Here is a 21,634-nt window from a genome sequence, read left to right on the forward strand (position 1 = left end):
TCTCTCCCATAAAAAGTGATTACTCTCTCTCTCTCTCTCTCTCTCTCTCTCTCTCTCTCTCTCTATATATATATATATATATATATATAATCTATTCTTTCTTGCAAATCTATTTTAGGTTGATGAATCATTGTATTTTTCTATAACACTATTTTGGATTAATACAATTAGGTGGTGTGCTTTTTTAGTTTTCCATCACAAGTCTTCTATCTCTTTCTTATAATTTTTGTTTGACATAATATTTAGTTATTTTGGAAGTGAAAATTTGAATATATATCAAAATACAATATGACTATGTATTTGAATGTGCCTGTCAACTATTTGAGTAATATCAAGTGTATCTTTGTGATAAGTTTGGATTATCATAATAATCTCTTTTAAGATAATATATATATATATATATATATATATCTCTAAAAATTGAAGCGTAGCATTTATTTTTGCTATTGTCCTGCTGAGCCACATCATCCACCTAATTCCACCTATTTTTCTCTTATTTTTGACTCTTCTTCTTCTTATTAATTTTGTACCTTACAGTTACACTTCTCCTAACCTTTCACATTTCCTTTTACCTTTTCATCTCTTCACTACTCTCAATCTTTCACATTCCCTTTTACTTTTTCATCTCTTCACTACTCTCAACCTTAATTAATGTCACTCTTCCTCCATTCATTCATCCTCCTTTTATTTTGGCTCTTCTTATCCCCATCCTATTACTATAAATTTACTATTCTTTTTTCCATTCTATAGATATTTTCCCACACAAAAAAGGTAATCACTCTCTCTCTCTCTCTCTCTCTCTCTCTCTCTCTCTCTCTCATGGTTTTTTTTTGTGAATTTATTTATTTTTTGTCTCTCTATTTTAGGTTGATGAATATAAATGTTCTTTAGAGCTATACTTTAGGTTGCTGCAATTTGGTTTTGTGTTTTTTAAATTATTATCTTTTTTTTTTCTTTGATCGTTAAATGTTACCCAATTGTATATAATAATAATGTATAAGAACACAATGTTACTTTATTATATAGCATTGCTTGGATAATTTAGTGTTTGAGTCATGACTATATCTTTTATTTTGACTCTTCTTCTTATCCTCATCTTATTTTCTATGTCTCTCCCATAAAAGGTGATTACTCTCTCTCTCTCTATACATACACACACACACACACACACACACACATAATCTATTCTTTCTTGCAAATCTATTTTAGGTTGATGAATCATTGTATTTTTCTATAACACTATTTTGGATTAATACAATTAGGTGGTGTGTTTTTTTAGTTTTCCATCACAAGTCTTCTCTCTCCCTCTTATAGATTTTGTTTGACATAATACTTAGTTATTTTGGAAGTGAGAATTTGAATTTATATCAAAATACAATATGGCTATGTATTTGAATGTGTCTATCAACTATTTGAGCAATATCTAGTGTACCTTTGTGATAAGTTTTGATTATCATGATAATCTCTTTTAAGATAATGAGAAATTTGAATAACACATATGAAACTTAAACAATTTAGTTGTCCAAAAAGAGAGAGGAAAATTTAACGTACCATAACATAATTTAGAAAAATATGAATCACCTAAAAAAGAAATAATATCAATCAAACAAATCTAAATAATAAAATAATGATATGTTTTTGAGATAGATAAATGAAAAATAATTTTAGAAATTTTTTAATTTTATGGGAGAACAAATTAGTTTCCACAAAATTTAGAGAAAAAAATTATATATTATATGGTTATACCATTACTACAAAAATTATTTATTCTCATACATCGCGTGAGTTTACGACTAGTAGAGATAATCATTAAACACATGAGCTAATTTAATAGCGTATTACTAAAGTTTCCTTAAATTAAGTTCAATAAGCAAGCCTAATTTGAAATTAGTTCTGTTATAGCTTATGAAACCTTTAGTTTGGTCCTGACTTGTGCGTTTCTGTTAAAATTCTACTTCCCCCTCCCTTACTATTTAGCTTTTTTTTTTTTTTTTTAATTGAAAAAAAAAAAAAAAACAGTAATAAATATCCATCAAACAACCGCATCATCAATAATACAAAGCAACAATAGAGATAATCATGACACAAATTAAGCTAATTTATTAGCATAAGGCCAAAACATATAAATATAAATCCAAATCCATCACTCTAACCTTTATCACTAGTCACTAGTCACTAAACAGTAGCAACATCTTAATTATTTGAAAGCTTACTTGAGTATTTGTCACGCCTAACTACCAAGTAGACACCTCCCATTTCTTTTATACCCTTTTCCTTTGGTAATGGAGAAGATATTTTGTATTTTAATTATGTCCTTAAACCACTTGCTACAAATCTTTCATGAGCCATTGAGCCTAATCGATTCACTATCTTTTTGCTTTGCAGGATCAAAAGTTTGAGCAAAAATTAGGATAGAACATCTGCTGCACCTAGAGTTTTAAACAATTAATTAAATGCATTATATGTCAACAAAGATAGGTTGTGGTCTTAATTATTTTTAGTATAGTATTTGTCAAGAATAAGATGATAGAATTTTCAATCTTGAATCTATGCTTAATTGAGTTATATTATTGATAATTGTGCTGAAATAGCTTTATAACAAAGTCGGCATGCATGTGCCCCCCACTCACACACTCTTTAATGTTTGTCCAGGTGTTGGTCTTGTCGATACTATACCAAAGTTGAATTCAGTCCTTTTGACTTTACACCCACCTAGAAAATGTTAGATAACTCTTTCACTTCTCATAGTCATAAATCATAACATCGGTCGGCTAAAAATTACTCAGAAAAAGACCTGGAATCTAACTTCTTCCCTTCTCTCCCTCTCTCTCTCTCTCTCTCTCACGCTAACACTCACACTTTGACACGCACACACAAAAAATCTTCTTTGTTAAGTAAAGAAGTAATTTAGGCAAAGAAGTTAAAGCAAGAAAAAGACGCAACATTCTTTTCTCAAGTGAAGAATTGCCCTTTATTAAGTTTTTTCTTAGAGGACGTGCTATACTACTAGCTAGCTAACTATCAAGCTTTTCTGTAGAGAGAGAGAGAGAGAGAGAGATGGAGAACTTAACATCTTTGATCCACCTCTTTGTGACAATTTTCCTATCAGGCTTTGCAAATTTCATGGGGGTTCCTGCCATTACTGATGTAACGATGTTGGCACTTTGCCCTGGTCAAGATGAGTGCTCGCTAGCCATTTACCTCACTGGTTTTCAACAAGCGGTATGTATATATTGTTTGGTTTTCCCCTTTTTCCTTGTCTATGAATCTTTGTTCTTCTTCATGCTCTTTATTCTTTTTATACAATTTCTTTATTTGGATAATGGATATACAACTTTGTTCAAAATTTCTCATAAATTTCAGAGCATGTTTGAGTTTCTTTCAGACTGCACAAACTCCCTTGCCTAGTTTTGATAGAAAGTTATATTATATTCCATGTCTTTGCATGGTTTTATGAGAAATGTCATGAGAATTCTACAAGGAATTAAAACAACTAATTGGAGTGTTTTACAGTTTTGATCATCTTTGTTCTACTTTGTTCTATAATTAATTATAACTCTTTTCAACCTTTACTTTTTTTTTTTTTTTTTTTTTTTTTTTCCTTTTATGTATTTACCATATTTCAGATGATTCCAAAGATGTAGCTTAACGTGCAGGGTGTAATAAGGTTTAAACGTGAACACGTCGACATATAATACCATGATTGTCTGTATTCCCAACCTAAAATTCAAACCTACCATCTTGGCTATTCATAGCCATCCAAATTTACCTTGTATGTATATGATCTTTTCTTTTCCTCGAAGTTTCCCAAGTAGATAGTGATCGAATGCTATTGCTATCTACTACTCTAAAACTGACACATTTGGCTGCAACTGCTATATTGGAAAGATACTTTTAAAAATATATATATAATTACTATTATTAATAAGTTGTGTGTAAGATTGGTGTTTAAAACAAAGTATAAAGGTTTACGTAATGATTTGTTTGTATATGAGGAGGATGTATATGCATGTTAATCAAGTATAATTAACGTCTAAAAGAGCACTTGGTTTGTTTTTTGGACACTAGAAATTGATTAAAGTTGGGAAAAGACTTTCAGGGAGTGTGAATTCAATATCGTACATTCATTTCACAACATGAAAAGTGTGCGTTCCCCATTGTTACTAGATATTTATGTATATAGGCGTGGGATATGGAATCTCTCTTTTACGTAATGGTGGGAAGAATATATTAATAAGTGGACCATATATCTTTCTTTTTAATTGACAACAAGCCAAAGAGTTTACAGTGTTTTGAAGTACTGGGAAGACTTTTATAGCGCATTACTTTTACAGTTGACAAGGATCACAAATCTTATCAACATCACCAACAGTATTAATACCAAAATCCTATTCCTATGGGATCATCTATATATGTAGATAATGGATTAATTGGGGCTGTTTATATGTATATTTTTCATCATTATGTTCTATCTAAAATCATTCACTTTATCATTGTGTAGCATCCCTAATTAATACTGTATGTCTTTATCTTTACTAATGTTACATTTTTGTTCACAGTTGGTATTCATTAACTAAGCTATACAGATACAAACCTAACCATATTTTAAACCTCCCCTATAAAAAAAAAAAAAAAATGATCTTTGATATTGGTTGGACCATGATTTGAACAGTTCCTTGCTTTTTTTAGCATAGACAGGGTTTTTAGGATTAAAAGAATCACATTTATGAGAAGTTCATGGTTACCTGAGTCAAACTGTACCGTCTGATTTGGGTCTGCAAACCATGTTATAATCAATTTAGTTATTGAATTGATTTTTATTTTTTTGGGAGGTGCAAATTTTGGTTAAAAATCTTATCCAATGTGATGCAGATCATAGGATTGGGAGCAATGATAATTACACCGCTAATTGGGAATCTATCGGACGAGTATGGGAGAAAAGCCTTGCTCACTCTCCCCATGACTGTCTCCATTATTCCACTAGGTACGCAATGTTTCTTTTGCTTAATACTTTTTTTTTTCTTTGTTTGAGAAAGACCTTTGCTTAGTACTTAATTGTCGGTAAGTGCGCTTTTTTTGGTCCTATTGAATTATATGAGTCGATTAGCTTTTAGAGGCATGGTGTCCCATTCATGAGTGCTTTCATTGGTTTCACACGGATTATGGCATCACCTCACAAATTATATATGTGTGTATGATATGACTTTTTACGCCCAAAAAAAAAAAAAAAAAAAACTTAGATCAATTGGTCACTTTCAGGTCTAAGTTTTAACTTTGGGTGGGCCATCGGAGGAAATGCTATACATTGAGTTGTATGTAATTAGAAGTGTGTAGTCTAGTCTCTAAATAATTAAAGTGAAGTCTTAATCAAGAGTAATGATATTTCAACAAAGTTGAGTCCAACGTTTATGTACCACTTATATCATGTAGTTGCTCAACCCCACTTATACCATGTTCCTGCCTTTTTTATTGGAAGATGAGCCTTGTATTTGAACCTTGTTTTTAACAAAATTGAGAAAAGTCTTGTATGTTTCTGTGTCAATGGTATCGTCTCTAATTTTTATGTAGGCCTTTAGCCAAGTTAGAGATAAATATTATAGATACAACTACAAGTAAATACAAATTTAAGTGTAGTAGAACAAATATTAATGCTATAAACACAATTCTTTTTTTTTTTAGAAAAATAAACGTAGTTTTCTTAAAACCGCTAACTTCACAATTATTGAGTTGGTTACCGGTAAGTAATAAAGAAAAAATGATAAATTGTTTAATGTTAACTGTGTTCATTACTTGTAATAAATCAATTTAGCAATTATAAACCTTATTATTAAAAAAAGCTGCCTCCTCTCCAAAACAGGTATTGGGCCCAAAACTTCTTCTCAAATAAAATAAAATAAAGTATTGGGCCCAAAATTGGCCTGCAATTACTTTCCCTTTCTCTTTCCCACAAGGCTTACAAATTCCTTGGTTGATTTACTTATGAGAAAATCTAGTATCACAACTTATCTCAACAATTTTTTGCCACAATTATGATGTAGAACAGTTAAAGTTGTGGAGGAAAAATGGCGGGTTTATAATATGTAAATTATATAGACAATTACTCACAATTTGCTACATCAAATTTGTGGTAAAAAGTTATGAAATAGTGTGGCCTTAAAAATGCTGTTTACTTAAAAAGGTGATTGACTTATCGTTGCCTTTTACGTGTTCTGCATGTGATACTAACGAAGTAGGAAAATGAATTTTCGCAGCAATATTAGCATACAGCATGGAGACCAACTACTTTTATGCATACTTCGTGATCAGGACTCTCACTGCCATGGTTTCCGAAGGCAGCATCAATTGCCTTGCTCTAGCTTACGTGGTAAATTATCTCTAACTCTCAAAGGCAGTACCCTAAGCTAACTAATTACTTGATACTATTTTTTTGCTAATTAGATGTCAAGCTCTACTTGTTCTGTCAAGTTGTTCCAGTGGCTGGGCCTGGGTAGTAAACCTTGAGTTAAGTCTTTATACTTGGGAAAAATATGAGCTAAGATAGCACAAAAGGTAAAAGGGCAGTGGATTAAACACCACTACAAATATTAAAGCTTACCATGTTAACTATTCTGTGGGAGAAAGCAAGATAAGATACCAAATGACCAGCTTTTTGATGAGTCAAATTATTGGATTCTGAAACTCATATATATATATTGGATTATGTAACTTCTTTATTGAAGCATTCTCATGAGAGCTATAATGGATAAAGTTGATAACTGCATGGGACTGCCAAAGCTCTCCAGCATTTGAAAACAGGGCCGGATACAAATATATGCTTTGTTCTTTCAAACCCCACCCCTAAAAAAAGGAAAACAAAATGTAAAATGATAGTGCATGAGTGTATCCAATTTGAAATTTGATTTATTTCATGGTTTAGATTAAATATATGAATTTAAAGATGTATTTAGTGTCATTACTGAAGTATCATTTGAAATTTTAAATAATGTGGCTTCTGTGCCGATGGCCGTTAATAAAAAGGGGGAAAAATTAATGGTGAAGTTGACTCTCTCCATTTCAAGATAGTAGACCAATGCATGAATTTATATTGGGGCGGAGCAAATCTTCAGCTGTGTGTGGTTAAACCGGATAAGTTTATTTCTTCTCAGGCAGATAAAATTTCAGATGTAAATCGAGCATCAGCATTTGGAATTCTAGGAGGGGTGGCGTCAGCTGCATTTGTATGTGGAACCTTAGCAACTCGTTTTCTCTCCACTACTTCAACATTTCAGGTTGTCCCTAGCTATCTGTCTATAAGTTCTCCTCTGAATCAGTTTTTTATGCGTGGCTACCAAATTGGTTATGATTTGTAATTAATCTCTTTTTTTTTTAATCCAGGTTTCGGCATTCATGTCAATCCTTGCAGTTGTTTACATGAGAATTTTTCTTAAGGAAAGCTTACCCAGTGGGGATGATATAAGGCAGCCAATCTTGAAGGGAGAACAGGATGTTATTAGAAGTGATAGTGATTTGGAAAATAAAAGGCAAGTCTTTAAGAGGATTCCATCAGTGGGGGATCTGATTTTCTTGACAAAGAACAGGTGAGACTATGTATAATATCTCAACTTTTTTGTGTGTCTCAGAGCAATAATTTGAGTGTGGATTCCACAATTGTGTGGGATTCACGCTCTATGAGAAAAAAGACGCATATATCTAATGCATGAGATACATAATGAAGGCTTTTCTTGTTGTATCTGATAGGCTTTTTGCACTATTAGGCTTATTGACTATTCAATTTGTGGCATATTCTATGGTGAAAGCGTGTCCGTTAACAACATTATTACATATTAATCCTCCAAATTAAAGTCAGTACATCCAAGTTCATTACTGTAGAATAAACTTGTTAATTACTTAGAATATGCAAAGAAACCTAATGTTTTAAATGACTACATCTAGTGCTTTGAGGAATAGGCGGAATTCTGCCAATGCATTGATTTGTTGTTGAATGTCCTTTAGAATTGGGCTCACTCTCAGTGACAAGAAATAGTGGTGTAATATTTCTTCATCATGGCACCCTGATATTCAACAACAACAAGCCTTAATCCCAAATTTTTGGAGTTTTCTATAGATCCTCAACATATTAGTTAGAGTCAGTTACATGTATTCTTTTCCTTTATTATATTATATTTAAAGTTATATTCTTTATTACTTCCTTAATTGATAAGTTCATTCTTTTAACTTATATTGGTGTTATTTTGACTATTCATCTACTTTCATTAACTCCCTCAACTTCGATCAACTTACTTTTTCTTAAAGGTGCATTAATCGCTCTCCTTTGAACATGACCAAACTATATTAAGCCATTCTCTCTCAATTTTTTCATTAATTGGAGCTACCTCTATCTTTAAGCTGATTTTCTCATTTCAAATCCTATTTTTTTTGTATTTTTCCACTTATCCATCTTAACATTCTCATTTCAGCTACACTTACCTTATTAATATGTTGCTTCTTAATAACCCAACATTTGGTATCATAGAATAAATTATTAGGATCATCTACTCTATATCATAATATATTACACTTGTTCCAAAAACTATCTATTAAAAAAATAATGAATTTAGTTACTTAACCATTATTGTAACAAAAAATGACCAGTTCAAAGTCACTTCAGACATACTAGCTAGCCAGGTGATCTTTTTGTTGAAAACTATTGACTGAGCTATTCTATCTATTAATGCCAAATGTTAGTCTAATTACTACAGGCGCAATTTTTTTAAAGCACCTTTATTACTTACCGATTTCATCTTTCTTACATGGTGCTAAATTGTAACCTCATGTTGCAGTGTGCCATTTTCACAAGCAGCACTTATTTCATTCTTCAATAGCCTTGCAGAGGGTGGGCTGATAGCTTCGCTATTGGTACAGTTCTTTGTTAATTTCAAAGTAGGCATTCATAGAAGTGAGATAAGGAGCATAATATTTTTGGTTATCTTTTTACCTAATATGCATGGTGAGTGCAGAAGCTAAGATTGTTAAAAATTTAGAAATAATGCAACTAAACCTGAAAATCCAACTTTAAGAGAGAGGAGGAGGAGAAGAAGAAGAAGAAAGAAAGGCAAAGACTGTGGAGTTGTTCATTAATGGAGCTTATACAGTATGTTGCTGTTCAAAGATAAAGAGTAGAGAAGAGTTGAAAGATAAATTGAAATAAAGAAATTGGTTTGTCTAGAATATCATCAATGTCACAAACCATTATGTACGCATACTATATTATTGTACACCTAACCTTTCTAGTGCATATCAAACATACTATCAATTAGTCACTACTAACATGGAAGCTCATGTACCATGCAGTACTTCTTAAAGGCCCGTTTCCACTTCAACAAAAACCAGTATGCTGATCTACTGCTAATTTTGGGGGTTGCAGGGACTATTTCACAAGTATGTTTTACATTACTCTGTTCTAAATTCTGCTATCTCATTTGCTTCTTAATCTTTCAGTTTTTTCCATTAAATTTATTTCAAAAATACTCACTTCTCCTTTTTTCGGTTTCCATGAGTTTGATCTTGAAAACTTGTGAATGCTGCAGCTGCTTTTCATGCCCATGTTGGCACCTATAATTGGAGAGGAGAAGTTGCTTTCCATTGGCCTCTTAATGGGCTGTGCAAATGTATGTGCCTTGTTCTCACTAGCTGATGTTTTCCAAGCAGCCATTTATGTGTTTTTTTAAGTGCACGCTAGTTGGTATTCCTGGAGTATAACGATATGGTACTCCGAACCAATAAAAACTCCAAAAAAAGTGAATTTCTATAAGTTCTTCTCTGGAGTGAGACTGTAACCTGAAATGTTGAAGCATGTTAAAATATGACCTAAGTTTTTATTGGGTTGAAGTATCACGTCACCTACTTTCTGGAAGTACCTAATAATATTCCTAGCTAAATAGTGAGATTGTAACTGTTCATTAAGCATATAGTGCTGATAATTTCCTGATTTAATGCAGATGTTTGTCAACAGCATCGCATGGTCAGCTTGGGTAAAATTTCCTCAACCAACTTGCATGCTTCTTATCTCTTTGTTTCTAAATCTGGATGACACACTGCATAATTTGGTGATAATTTATACATTTCTTTTTCCACTTAATTATTACCTAGATAAGGTAAGCCACTGGCGTAACATACTGTATACTAATGTTTTTGCACTTTCCTTTGGATGTTGTGTATTTGCTTTCTATTTATATTTTATTGAATATAGTTCTTATAACACATTTTCGATATATGCAGGTTCCTTATGCTGCTCCTGTGTTTTCAATCTTTACTATTTTAGTGCAACCAAGCGTATGTTCTTGACCTTTATCTTTGTAAAAGCTTTATTATGGTGGTTGAATCTTCATGAAATTAACTCACTCACACAGATTCGGAGCATTGCATCGAAGCAAGTTGGGCCTAATGAGCAGGTAGTTCTATAGAGGAGAGGTTTAATTCATAGTTGTGCTCAATGAAGTCTTCAATATATTTCATGTTCACTTCTGTCCAAACTTGTTACCTACCTTGTCGCATCCAGAATTCCCCACCTTCATTCATCTTGCCTATCACAGAATTCTTCTTTTTTTTTTTTTCTTCATTTACTAATCAAATCAGGGACACTTATGACAGGGAAAGGCTCAAGGATGCATTTCAGGCATAAGTTCCTTTGCCAACATTATTTCTCCATTAATGTTTAGTCCTCTAACAGGTATGTGAAAGATTGAAGGAAGCAAAAGAAAACAAAAAACAGAAGAAATTTGTTATAGATAAATTGTAAAATTAATTCAAATTGACAACTCTTCCCATCTATCCAGCTTTATTCCTGTCTGAAGGAGCACCATTTAATTTCCCTGGTTTCAGCATTATGTGTGCCGGGTTTACCATGGTAAGAGCTTATACTTTGTGAGTTAATGCATAAACATGGTTATAATTAGAATCTTGATTGGAACAGAGTTAATTCATTAGATGGATCCAAAACGGGATTTTCTAAAAGAATGGTCATAATTATCGCTAGAAATCCTAGCACTAGTGAGACACAACTTACTTTAACAACTATGGTGTTGGGGCTTTTTTATGCATTCAATCTAACAAGATCAACCTCTAGATTGCTTATTTTCTTCATCATATATCATTCTAATTATTCCTTTGTTTACCACTTATGGATGTGCTTAACGAATCAAATACTGTTATGCAGATGATTGCCTTCATTCAGAGTATTATGATAAAGGGAGTTCCTTCAAGTCACAAAACTGGCAATAACCACAGCCTGGAGGCCTAGTATATAGAACTTCAATGATCTATTCTTTTTTTTTTCTTTTTTTTTGTTGGTAAACACGATGATCTATTCTAACATAATAGAAATACCTCTTGCCTTCATTTTGCTCTAGGATGGATCATTTTCTTCCTAAAACTCTCATATCCACAAAGAAAAAAAGTAAGAAGAAAAGAAAATGAAAATTGATTATGCTTCGAATTAGAAGTGATTATGCACTAATATAAATGTTCACAACTCCACCCAAAACAACTTATGACAATCTCCCAAAAATTCACATATCTATGAGTAACACGAATAGAATCTTTTGTCCCACTTAAGTGTTCCATTTTATTTTCGACTAATTACAGTATGCTATGTGTCTAATAGCAAATAGTGGAACACTTAAAATGTGACAAATGATTTTTATTCATGTAAGCAATCTTCTCAGTTAGTGAATGAGTTTAGTATTAAAATCTTCTTACACTCTCAAGTTAGGAATCTTTCATAGTTATAATGTTTATGTGGCTTATATTATCGAAGACATATTTGTTAAAGTTCCAACCTACTAGCTAATTACAAATTGTATAGTATGGCCATCAAATTCAAAACATGGCAGGTTCCCTTTATTTTCTGTGAAAAGTCTTAGACAAAATCTGTGATAAAAACCAGTATTTAAGTTGTTTCTATTTTATGTAAGTAAAGCCCAGCTGTTGTTGACTTGCTGGATTATGTAACTTTTCACAGACACGCCAGGATTAAGGACCATAGTATGCATTTAAACAAAAATTTATTACCACAAAAAAAATGCATTATATTTTGCCACAACTCTTCATGTGGCTGATCGTTATTAGTAGATAAAAAATTGTAGGTCTATATAAAAGAGATAGCCTACCAGTCACAGTCTACCACATAGGAAAGTTGTAGCAAAAGTTTTGAGTTTATTTGTGGTATTAGAAGAACTCCCATTTAAAACTCGTTAACACACCATCTCAAAGAAATAGACATACTAATAGCCCTACCTTTAAAGAGGTCATTTAACATTACCTACAAGGCCTACAAGTACAGAACCTCACGCAATTGAACTCAGAAAGGTAACATAATGCTTTCCAATTAGAAGCTACACTACAATTTTCCTAGGGGTTTCAGTGGGGATGGGTTGAGGCTTTAGGTTGGGCACATACTACTAGCCTGTATGTGTATTGTTAGGCCTTGAATAAAGACACAAAACTAATGCCTGTTTCTAAATAGTTTGTTGTATAATTAATTTGGTTGAATTTACTGGCACGAATGCTGCACCTAGCCAGTAGCCAAAAATGTGATGCCCCCTATTATACCTAGCTAAATAATTTTCCTACTTTCTATTCTATCCAAATTCATAACCTCTATTACTTCTTTAATTGACATATATCCTTTCTAACTATTTCTACTAATATTATTATTTTTGTCTTCTTCTACCTTTTTTAATTCTTTAAATCAAAATTGTTTCACACTTTCTTACTGTGCATTAAACACTCTCCTCTACACATGTCCAAACTATCTTAAGCAACTTTCCCTTATCTTTTCATCAATGAAAACCAACCTTATTTCAAAGTGAATTTTTTTTTATCTTGAATCTTATCTCTTTGTATATTTCCACTCAATTCATCTTACCATTCTTGTTTTATGAATATGTTGTTTATTAATACCATAGAACCTTCGCCTACATTTAGTATTAGAAGCTGGAAGAATAATAAATTAGTTAATTAATTAATCCTTGTATTAGGTGGCCTGCATTTATTGGAGTACCATTTCTTTTTGCACGGAAACAATGTTTGTGTGTCTTCTCGCACGCACTCTGCAAATAAATAGGACAATGCATTTCCAATCCCCACCACAATTCTCTGCTTCTCCTTAACTTCCCATTCCCTGTTTCCACTCTCATTGTTGCCATGGCCAATGGAAGAGAAGAAAGAAACATTGTCATGTTCCCTTTCACGGCTGCTGGCCATCTCAATCCTTTCATGGCACTTGGAAGACAGTTGGAACGAAAGGAGGGCTCCACTGTTACCATAGTAAACACTTCTCTTAACATCCAAAGACTCAAATCTTCTCTCCCTTCCAAAACCAACATAAGGCTTGCTGAAATCCCTTTCCAAGGGACTAACTATGGTCTCCCGCCTGATCTAGAAAACACAGATACACTGTCTCCTGAATTATTCATCCGCCTCATGGAAGCCTCAGAAAATCTTGAATCTCCCTTCAAAAGCCTCCTCATCGACATTTCCAAACACGATGGTTGTGCCCCCATGTGTATCATCTCAGACATGTTCTTGGGATGGACAGTCAAAGTTGCCAATGAGCTTGGAATTTATCATGCAGTATTCATTGCTGGGGCTGGTTACAGCATGGCCATATATTTTTCCCTCTCTCTTAACGAACACCAATTCCAGACTGATGATCATGAATTTTTGCTGCCTGACTTTCCTGAAGCATCCAAAATTCAACAATCACAACTTGGAAATGATCTCAGGCTTACTGATAGTACCAATGCTTTGTGGCTTTTCCGGACACGGCAGTTCTCACATTGCTTTTGCTCTGATGCAATTCTCTTAAATACCATGGAGGGATTAGGGGATATTGATGTACAATATTTTAAAAGGAAAATGGGAGGGAAGCCAGTCTGGATGATTGGACCAGCCTGCTCTTCCATGAAGAATGATGCCTATTACCAAGAAGAGAGAAGTGAGAAACTTTCTTCAAAAACCGAGAGTTGTTGTGAATGGCTAGATCTCCACCCACCAGCTTCAATTCTGTATGTATCTTTTGGATCATATGGGACCATTTTACCTTCACAAATGATGGAATTGGCATTGGGTTTAGAGGCATTCAACAAGGCATTTATTTGGGTCATTAGGCCACCATTTGGTTTCAATCCAACTGAAGACTTCAGAGTCGAGTGGTTGCCTGATGGCTTTAAAGAAAGAATGAGAGAGAAAAAATCAAGGTCTCTTAGTACATAAATGGGCTCCCCAACAAGAAATTTTATCTCACAGTCCATAGGTGCATTCCTCAGCCATTGTGGTTGGAACTCAATTCTGGAAAGCTTGAGTCAAGGGGTACCAATCATAGGCTGGCCAGTTGGTGGAGAGCAGTGCTTTAACTCCCAAATGCTGGAAAATGAAGTTAGTGTTTGCGTTGAGGTTGCAAGAGGGGTCGACTCTGAGACCAAACATGACGAGATTGCAAGGGTGATCAAGATAGTATTGGGAAAAACAGAGAAAGGAGAGGAGATGAGAAGAAAGGCCAATCAAATGAAGGAGATGATGGAGGATGCATTAAGAGGAGGAGGAGGTTTTGAAGGATCATCTATTAAGGCCATCAATGATTTCCTAGGCACAGCAACCTCAATAAAGAAAAGCTCTACCTTGAAATAATCTCATCAACAAACTGACATGTATGCATAAGCTAAAATAAAAGACTTGCTACTTTAGTTGCCTGGTGTGTTAGATTGTAATGTTTAATCATGAAAAAATGTCTAGACTACTACCAATTGTGTGTGTCAAAGGTCAAAGGAGAGTGAGAGTCGCAGAGTAATACAATATGTAGAACTCGAGCAATAACCTACAGGCATGTAGATTAAAGTACTCATGGAATAATAATGTGGGAATCTTGATTTCTCAATGGTCAGGCATCAAGAGAACTGCATTAAGCACGCACAATTCCTCTTTCATTTTTTTTTTTTTTCTTTTTTTAATTCTGAGAAGCATATACGCGTGTCGAAAGAGAAATAATTAAATCTAGAGGATTGATTTAAGGATTTAGGAGAGCTTCAATCACACAAAGGGAGTTCCCTTCAAGCACAACAAAAGAGAGGTGGTGATGGACTGCCAACTTGAGGAAATAGATGTCCTCTTAAAGTGCAATGATAGACGAATAGGTGTATTGACTATGGATATATACAACCTTTCAGTTTCACTACCATAATTTTTATGGGTATACAACGGTGCATTGTTCTTCTTTGTCTACCGATGACAAAGAAATAGAACTGGGTTCATATAATTCTAAACAAAAACAAACCTTTTTTACTGGTTTAATTCCAAAAGGAAAAGATTCCGTACAATACAAACATCACTGAACAAATCTCAAACTCAATTGAGTATTTGCGTGGCTTCACCGGCACATCAGACCGGATGTTATCATATATAATTAGTTGGTTGTAGTACTGACACAGATGTGCAATAGCCAGTAACCACACTGGTGCTACTGAGACAAATGGTCCCTAGTATGCCTCATGCCGTCAAAAACTCTTCGAATATAGTAACATGCTATTTAATACAAAAATATAAAATCAACTCAAAAAAAAAAAAAATTAATCATTTTATTTGGTGGCCTACCTACATGAGCACTCTGCGAATAAATAGAACAATGCATCATGCATCTCCAATCCCTCTCTATAATTGTTGCCATGGATAATGGAAGAGAAGAAAAAAACATTGTCATGTTCCCTTTCATGGCTCATGGCCATCTCAATCCTTTCATGGCACTTGCAAGACTATTGGAACGAAAGGAGGGCTACATTGTTACCATAGTAAACACCCCTCTTAACATCCAAAGACTCAGATCTTCTCTCCCTTCCAAAACCAGCATAAGGCTTGCTGAAATCCCTTTCCATGGGACTAACTGGGAGGGAAGCCAGTCTGGATGATTGGACCAGCCTGCTCTTCCATGAAGAATGATGCCTATAACCAAGAAGAGAGAAGTGAGAAACTCTCTTCAAAAACTGATAGTTGTTGTGAATGGCTAGATCTTCATCCCCCAGCTTCAGTTCTGTATGTATCTTTTGGATCACATAGCACCATTTTACCTTCACAAATGATGGAATTGGCATTAAGTTTAGAGGCAAGCAACAAAGCATTTATTTGGGTCATTAGGCCACCATTTGGTTTCAGTTCAACTGAAGACTTCAGAGCCGAGTGGCTGCCTGATAGCTTTGAAGAAAGAATGAGAGAAAAAAATCAAAGGTCTCTTGGTGCATAAATGGGCCCCCCAACAAGAAATTTTATCTCACAAGTCCATAGGTGCATTACTCATTCATTGTGGTTGGAACTCAGTACTGGAAAGCTCGAGTCAAGGGATACCAATCATAGGCTGGCCACTTGGTTGAGAGCAGTGCTTTAACTCCCAAATGCTGGAAAATGAAGTTGGTGTTGAGGTTGCAAGAAGGATCAACTCTACGACCAAACATGACGAGAGTGCAAGGGTGATCAAGATGGTATTGGGGAAAACAGAGAAAGGAGAGGAGATGAGAAGAAAGGCCAATCAAATGAAGGAGAAGATGGAGGATGCGTTAAGAGGAGGAGGAGGTTTTGAAGGATCATCTATTAAAGCCATCAATGATTTCCTAGGCACAGCAACCTCAATAAAGAAAAGCTCTATCTTGAAATGATCTCATCAACAAACTGCCAATCTGCCTTATATGCATGAGCTAAAATAAAATACTTCAGCAACTTTAGTTGCCTGGTGTGTTACTTAGTGTGTTAGATTGTACTGTATCACATCATGAAAAATGTCACTACGACATAATTTAAAAGTACTTGTGGAATAATAGAGGGGGAACATTGATTTCTCAATGGTCAGGCATCAAGAGAAATGCAACATGCATGCACTATTCCTCTTTCATTTTTTTAATTGTGTGTACAATCACACGCATAACACACAAAAATCCAATTTGATACTAATACAACCCTAGCCATCTCATAAATTAATACAGTTTTTTTTTTTTCAAAAATTCCTATAAAAGAACATTAAAATATACATAGGCAACTATATTGAGATCCCACCACTAGTGTAGAATATACATACTCTATAGGCCAACCATCCCCCTCACTGGATAGGAAATATGTCATTGCCATCTTCTGTATCCAGATATTTGAAGTTAACATTATCCCAACCTTGACCTCTGTAATTAAAATCCGGGCTCACATAGCACTTCATCTCATGAAACAGATTCAAATTATCCACAAGCTTATGGAATGCATTGCACCCACAACACTACAAAACAGAAGGAAAACAATCAGAGTCATTAAATTCATCTCAATAGCAACAGATCATGAGATAGAAACACAAATGAACAAATTATCAAAAATTTAAAATATGTAGTACCGAACAGAAAAGAAACAATCATACTCAAAAAAACAAATAAACCATCTTAATCCATAAAATTTGTTGTCAATCCATTGATAAATATCCAAAACAGATCATAATCCCCAATTTACATCCCCACTTAAAGACAAAAGTTTTACAATTCTAATCACATAAATAAATTCAACCAAAACTTCACTTAAAATAAATAAATTTCAACCCATCCTCAAAATTAATTGCCACAAGTTTCAGCCAAATCACTAAAAAGAATATCAAGTAGGAGAGCCAAAAGTTTACATATCTAATTATTTAACTAACCAATTTCCATATTAAGTTGTCAAAGTGTTCAGCTACATCACAAAGATGCTCTAAGAACCTTAAGCCGAAATTTTAACAATTCTACATTTGCTAAATTTACCATCAACTAATTATCTTTTCCAGCTAAATGATACCACCATTTAAATCACTCAGCAGTCTGAACATGAATATTCAATCAACCATCTTATGAATTGAAGTTTAAGTTGTCAAATGCTACAAGAATATCAAACTACTAACAAGAACATTAGATTAGTAGCTCACAACATTCTAAACCCAAAATTTCACTAGCATTAATTAAATCTTCTAAATATTACCCTAATCAAATCAGGTTAACAATCCATACACACTACAAATGAGTATGATTTATATATTTACAATGTGATTTATTACCTGCACAAAGACAGTGCCATCGGTATAAGCATGAGGGTTTATAGCCCGTGTTGTCCTCTGCCCACAAATGTTACAAGTAAAAGCCACACGCATTCTTCGGCGAGGTGATTTAGTGAACAGAGACCATGGCAAAGTGGAGACATTCTCAGAGACAGAATTGGTCTCAGTCCCAGCAGGGTTGGAAGGACCTTCCATACCCGAACCTGTTGTCCACCCTCTCCCCGCAGCTGCATTCAGTACCAATCCCATTGCCACATCCTAACAAACAAAGATTCATTTAGGGAAAAATAAAAATGCAAGAAACTTAACTCCAAGAAGTAATACAATCAGTTGGGAACCACACCTTATTAAACAGAGACATTTGAGTCAAATCTTATTGCCGAGTTCAATTGCCATAATATGTTAGGAAAATCAAACAAATAGAACCTTGTTTTTTTACTAGGGACCTAAAAGCCTGAAATATAAACATAACTAATCTGTCTTGCTCACTAGAAAATCTCACATAATATATAAAGTGGATGTTGAGAGAATGTCTAAACCTAAAACCCTAAAATGTCTCATATTATGACACATAGCTATGTTAACTCTACAGAATTTTTAAAGTCCTAACAAACATGTGACACATTTGCTAACACTACATTTGCTAACGCTTAAAAGATCATCAAAATCAATTTTCATTTGGACCAAATTACATCCATTTCAAGGTAATTGAAAGGGGCCTATTTAGCCGCATTTGATGAAGAGTACGTTTGCTATTGTAAAACACAAATAGAATCCCATCAAACACTATTAGAAAATTCCTTTCAAGAAACAAAGCTTCAAATGGCAGAAGAATTCCATCATACAGAATCAGAAGAATTACTTTGGAACTTTTCTACGCAATGTTTGTTTTGCACGCAGAGGTTGTTCCAATTCAGTTAGGAGGTTGGTCGAATTTACTTTTATTCATGTGTATCTTTTGTAATTTACTCTCAAGGTCAACATTTTTTTCCCCTTTCAATTTCAAGCCAGTCTATTGGAAACTTCTACATTTTCACTGTAGGTTTTTGCTTTTAATCTGTTTCAAATAAATTCTACAGTACATCGAGAGATACTTTAAATCTTTCTATGTAATGGCTATACATGTAGTTCGTATTCATTTTATGGTATCCAACTTCATCTTATATGCATTTGATTATGTTCTCTTCCAATCATATTTGTACCATATTTACAAATAATTTTGTTGCAATGAATAGTCAACATTTCTTTTTTTTTAATGTGTTTGTCCATTTACAACTTTTTTCTAGAGCAACCCATTTGTGTATAATGAGTTTCTTAGCCTCTCTTTGGGAAATATTTTGCAATACGAGCTATTTTAACTATACTTCTTTAACTCTAGCACTAATTATTGCCAACTATCGTATTATAAAATGAATAAATAAAAAATGTTAGTGTTAATTGTTATTGATTTTTTTTTGTTGGATTTAATTTTGTTTTTCAGCTATGATTTTAAAATTTTCTCAGCTCATGTAGAATACAAATAATTATGTACTAATTTTATTGGACAAAAAGGAATAAATTGATATATTTGGTTACTAGCATTGAATTCTATCACAAATGAAAGCTTTCATGAACCATGGTTTCATTTACCACAAATTTTCTTTTCAATATTTCTTCTATTTTTCCTTCAATATCTTTAGAGAGAGAGAGTATACCTTTGAGAGAGGAGAGAGAGAGAGATGGCGATTGCTGAGAATTGGAAGACTGTTGATTTCCTTCGAATCAGACTCGGGATTGTTAATCGATTCATTGTCTTTACCTGGAAATCGCAACATATTATGAATCGATACACACAAAAAGACAAACTCTGTTTGGTTGCCGAGAAATTGAAGGAAAACGAAAGAGGAAAAAAAAATCAATACCTTTTGAAGCGAGAGGGAAATGGAAAGGTCTCGAAGGAAGTGTTCGTTTGAGAGGGAAATTAGAGAAAGGAGAGGAGGAGGACATGATCGTTGCAGAGGAGGAGCTCATTACGGTTTCCATGGGGATCGACTCGGTCCAACAGAGAGAAGATAAACTCAGTGAGTCAGCGTGACTCGCTTCGCTGTGAAGAAGATAGTATTACTATATAATTACAAATTTACAACTTGTTTGAGTCGAAAAATATCGTTGTGGTGGTATATAAGTCAGAGAGGACTGAGATGGGCTTCATAGCTTTTAGGCCAAGCAGGCCCAGTTAAGTCTTGGTGGGTTAGTTATAGAACAAAATTCTCAGCCTGGCCCACTTACTATAGGGCCAACTTGCCAATTCTCTCTCTCTTCAATTCATATGTTTTGAACTAATGTGGTTTGGTGGTAAAAGTTCTCGTATCACTTCATATGATTCTTGACAAAAGTTGAGTAATTCGAATCATGGCATGGACTCAATGAGTCCACAGTCCAAACCAAAAACCTCATTTTTTATTGAGGGTAAGAAATATCAAATGTCATATCATTTGAAAAAATATTTTAAAAGTTAACTTTATTTACAAAAAAGTAAAGATGTTTAATAATTTATCAGTTTTATCCTTAGTTTTTGGAACTAATTTTATCCTTGTTCTTTACTATGGTTTTCACTTTCTTTGTCACAAGTGTAAAAGATGTTTGATGTAATAGAATTTGAGTGTAAAAGATGTTTGATGTAATAGAATTTGAGTATTCCTGTTACACAGCTTGATTATAATAAAGGTCCTATATATCATTCTTTCACTTGTACATATCGATACTTAGTCTTTTCCTTATTCTTTATTAAGGTTTTCACTTCCCTTTTTTCAAATTTATTAACAATGACTCGCTATAAAAAAAAAAAAAAAAATATATATATATATATATATATATATATATAAGGGGTAATTACAGCTAACCCACCTATGGTTTGCCTCAAATTTAATTTACCTACCCGTGGTTACATTTTTGACATTTTATCCACCCGTGGTTCATTCCGTCTATATTTTGTAACCCACCTTTAATTATTTTGTTACTCTAACACGTTTCATCAAAAAATCAAATAAGAAATCAGATCAAACACTCCTCCCCCACACACTCTCTCGCACTTGCTCACCCATTCTAAACCCTTGATTCTACATTGCTACCCACCTGATTTTTAGATCGAGAAATTGATTGGGTTTTGTTTGTGCAAGAACATCAAGGAAGGAGACCCATGGATACTAGAAGGAGACCCACCGATTCATCCTTGTAGTAGGTGTCCCTAAATTTAGAATGAAAAAAAAAAGGTTACAACATAATTTTAAATTGCTTTTAGTATCATAGTTCCAAATTCAAACAAGCTGTTGAATGCTTATGAAATCTGTCAGGCAACACGACGCCACAGTCCCACATGGACAAGGTTAGTGCATATAATTATAAGTTTGTCATTTGTGGAGGGTATTGTACAAGTAAATTCAAGGTGGGGTTCATAACTCAAGCAATGTAACAATTGCTCCATATTATGTGAAAATTACATATCATTTTACCTACGATTAATACAAAAACTAATTTTAAAAACTCCAATATGATCTTCATGAATAGACTTTG

The 21,634-nt window shown here is 33.8% G+C and overlaps 2 protein-coding genes and 2 pseudogenes across 2 annotated transcripts; 3 read left to right on the plus strand and 1 right to left on the minus strand.

Moving 5' to 3' along the window:
• Positions 1 to 2,776: 2,776 nt before the first annotated feature.
• LOC126707677 (uncharacterized) lies at positions 2,777 to 11,376 on the plus strand. The gene is made up of 14 exons (XM_050407503.1): positions 2,777 to 3,222; positions 4,873 to 4,984; positions 6,252 to 6,364; positions 7,146 to 7,268; positions 7,375 to 7,577; positions 8,820 to 8,895; positions 9,331 to 9,417; positions 9,567 to 9,647; positions 9,978 to 10,010; positions 10,258 to 10,311; positions 10,389 to 10,430; positions 10,630 to 10,708; positions 10,815 to 10,885; positions 11,195 to 11,376. The coding sequence occupies exons 1-14, from the start codon at positions 3,058 to 3,060 to the stop codon at positions 11,276 to 11,278; spliced, it is 1,323 nt and encodes a 440-aa protein (XP_050263460.1). The 5' UTR covers positions 2,777 to 3,057; the 3' UTR covers positions 11,279 to 11,376.
• Positions 11,377 to 11,511: 135 nt separating this feature from the next.
• Positions 11,512 to 14,914, plus strand: LOC126707676 (UDP-glycosyltransferase 92A1-like; annotated as a pseudogene).
• Positions 14,915 to 15,683: 769 nt separating this feature from the next.
• LOC126707679 (UDP-glycosyltransferase 92A1-like) lies at positions 15,684 to 16,863 on the plus strand (annotated as a pseudogene).
• Positions 16,864 to 16,873: 10 nt separating this feature from the next.
• LOC126707678 (uncharacterized) lies at positions 16,874 to 20,218 on the minus strand. Its single transcript, XM_050407504.1, has 4 exons — positions 19,984 to 20,218; positions 19,777 to 19,880; positions 18,083 to 18,340; positions 16,874 to 17,284 (listed from the first exon to the last, which is right to left on the minus strand). The coding sequence occupies exons 1-4, from the start codon at positions 20,102 to 20,104 to the stop codon at positions 17,117 to 17,119; spliced, it is 651 nt and encodes a 216-aa protein (XP_050263461.1). The 5' UTR covers positions 20,105 to 20,218; the 3' UTR covers positions 16,874 to 17,116.
• Between the last annotated feature and the right edge of the window lie 1,416 nt (positions 20,219 to 21,634).

Source organism: Quercus robur, chromosome 11, assembly GCF_932294415.1.
Source record: "Quercus robur chromosome 11, dhQueRobu3.1, whole genome shotgun sequence".
NCBI classification, from domain to species: domain Eukaryota; kingdom Viridiplantae; phylum Streptophyta; class Magnoliopsida; order Fagales; family Fagaceae; genus Quercus; species Quercus robur.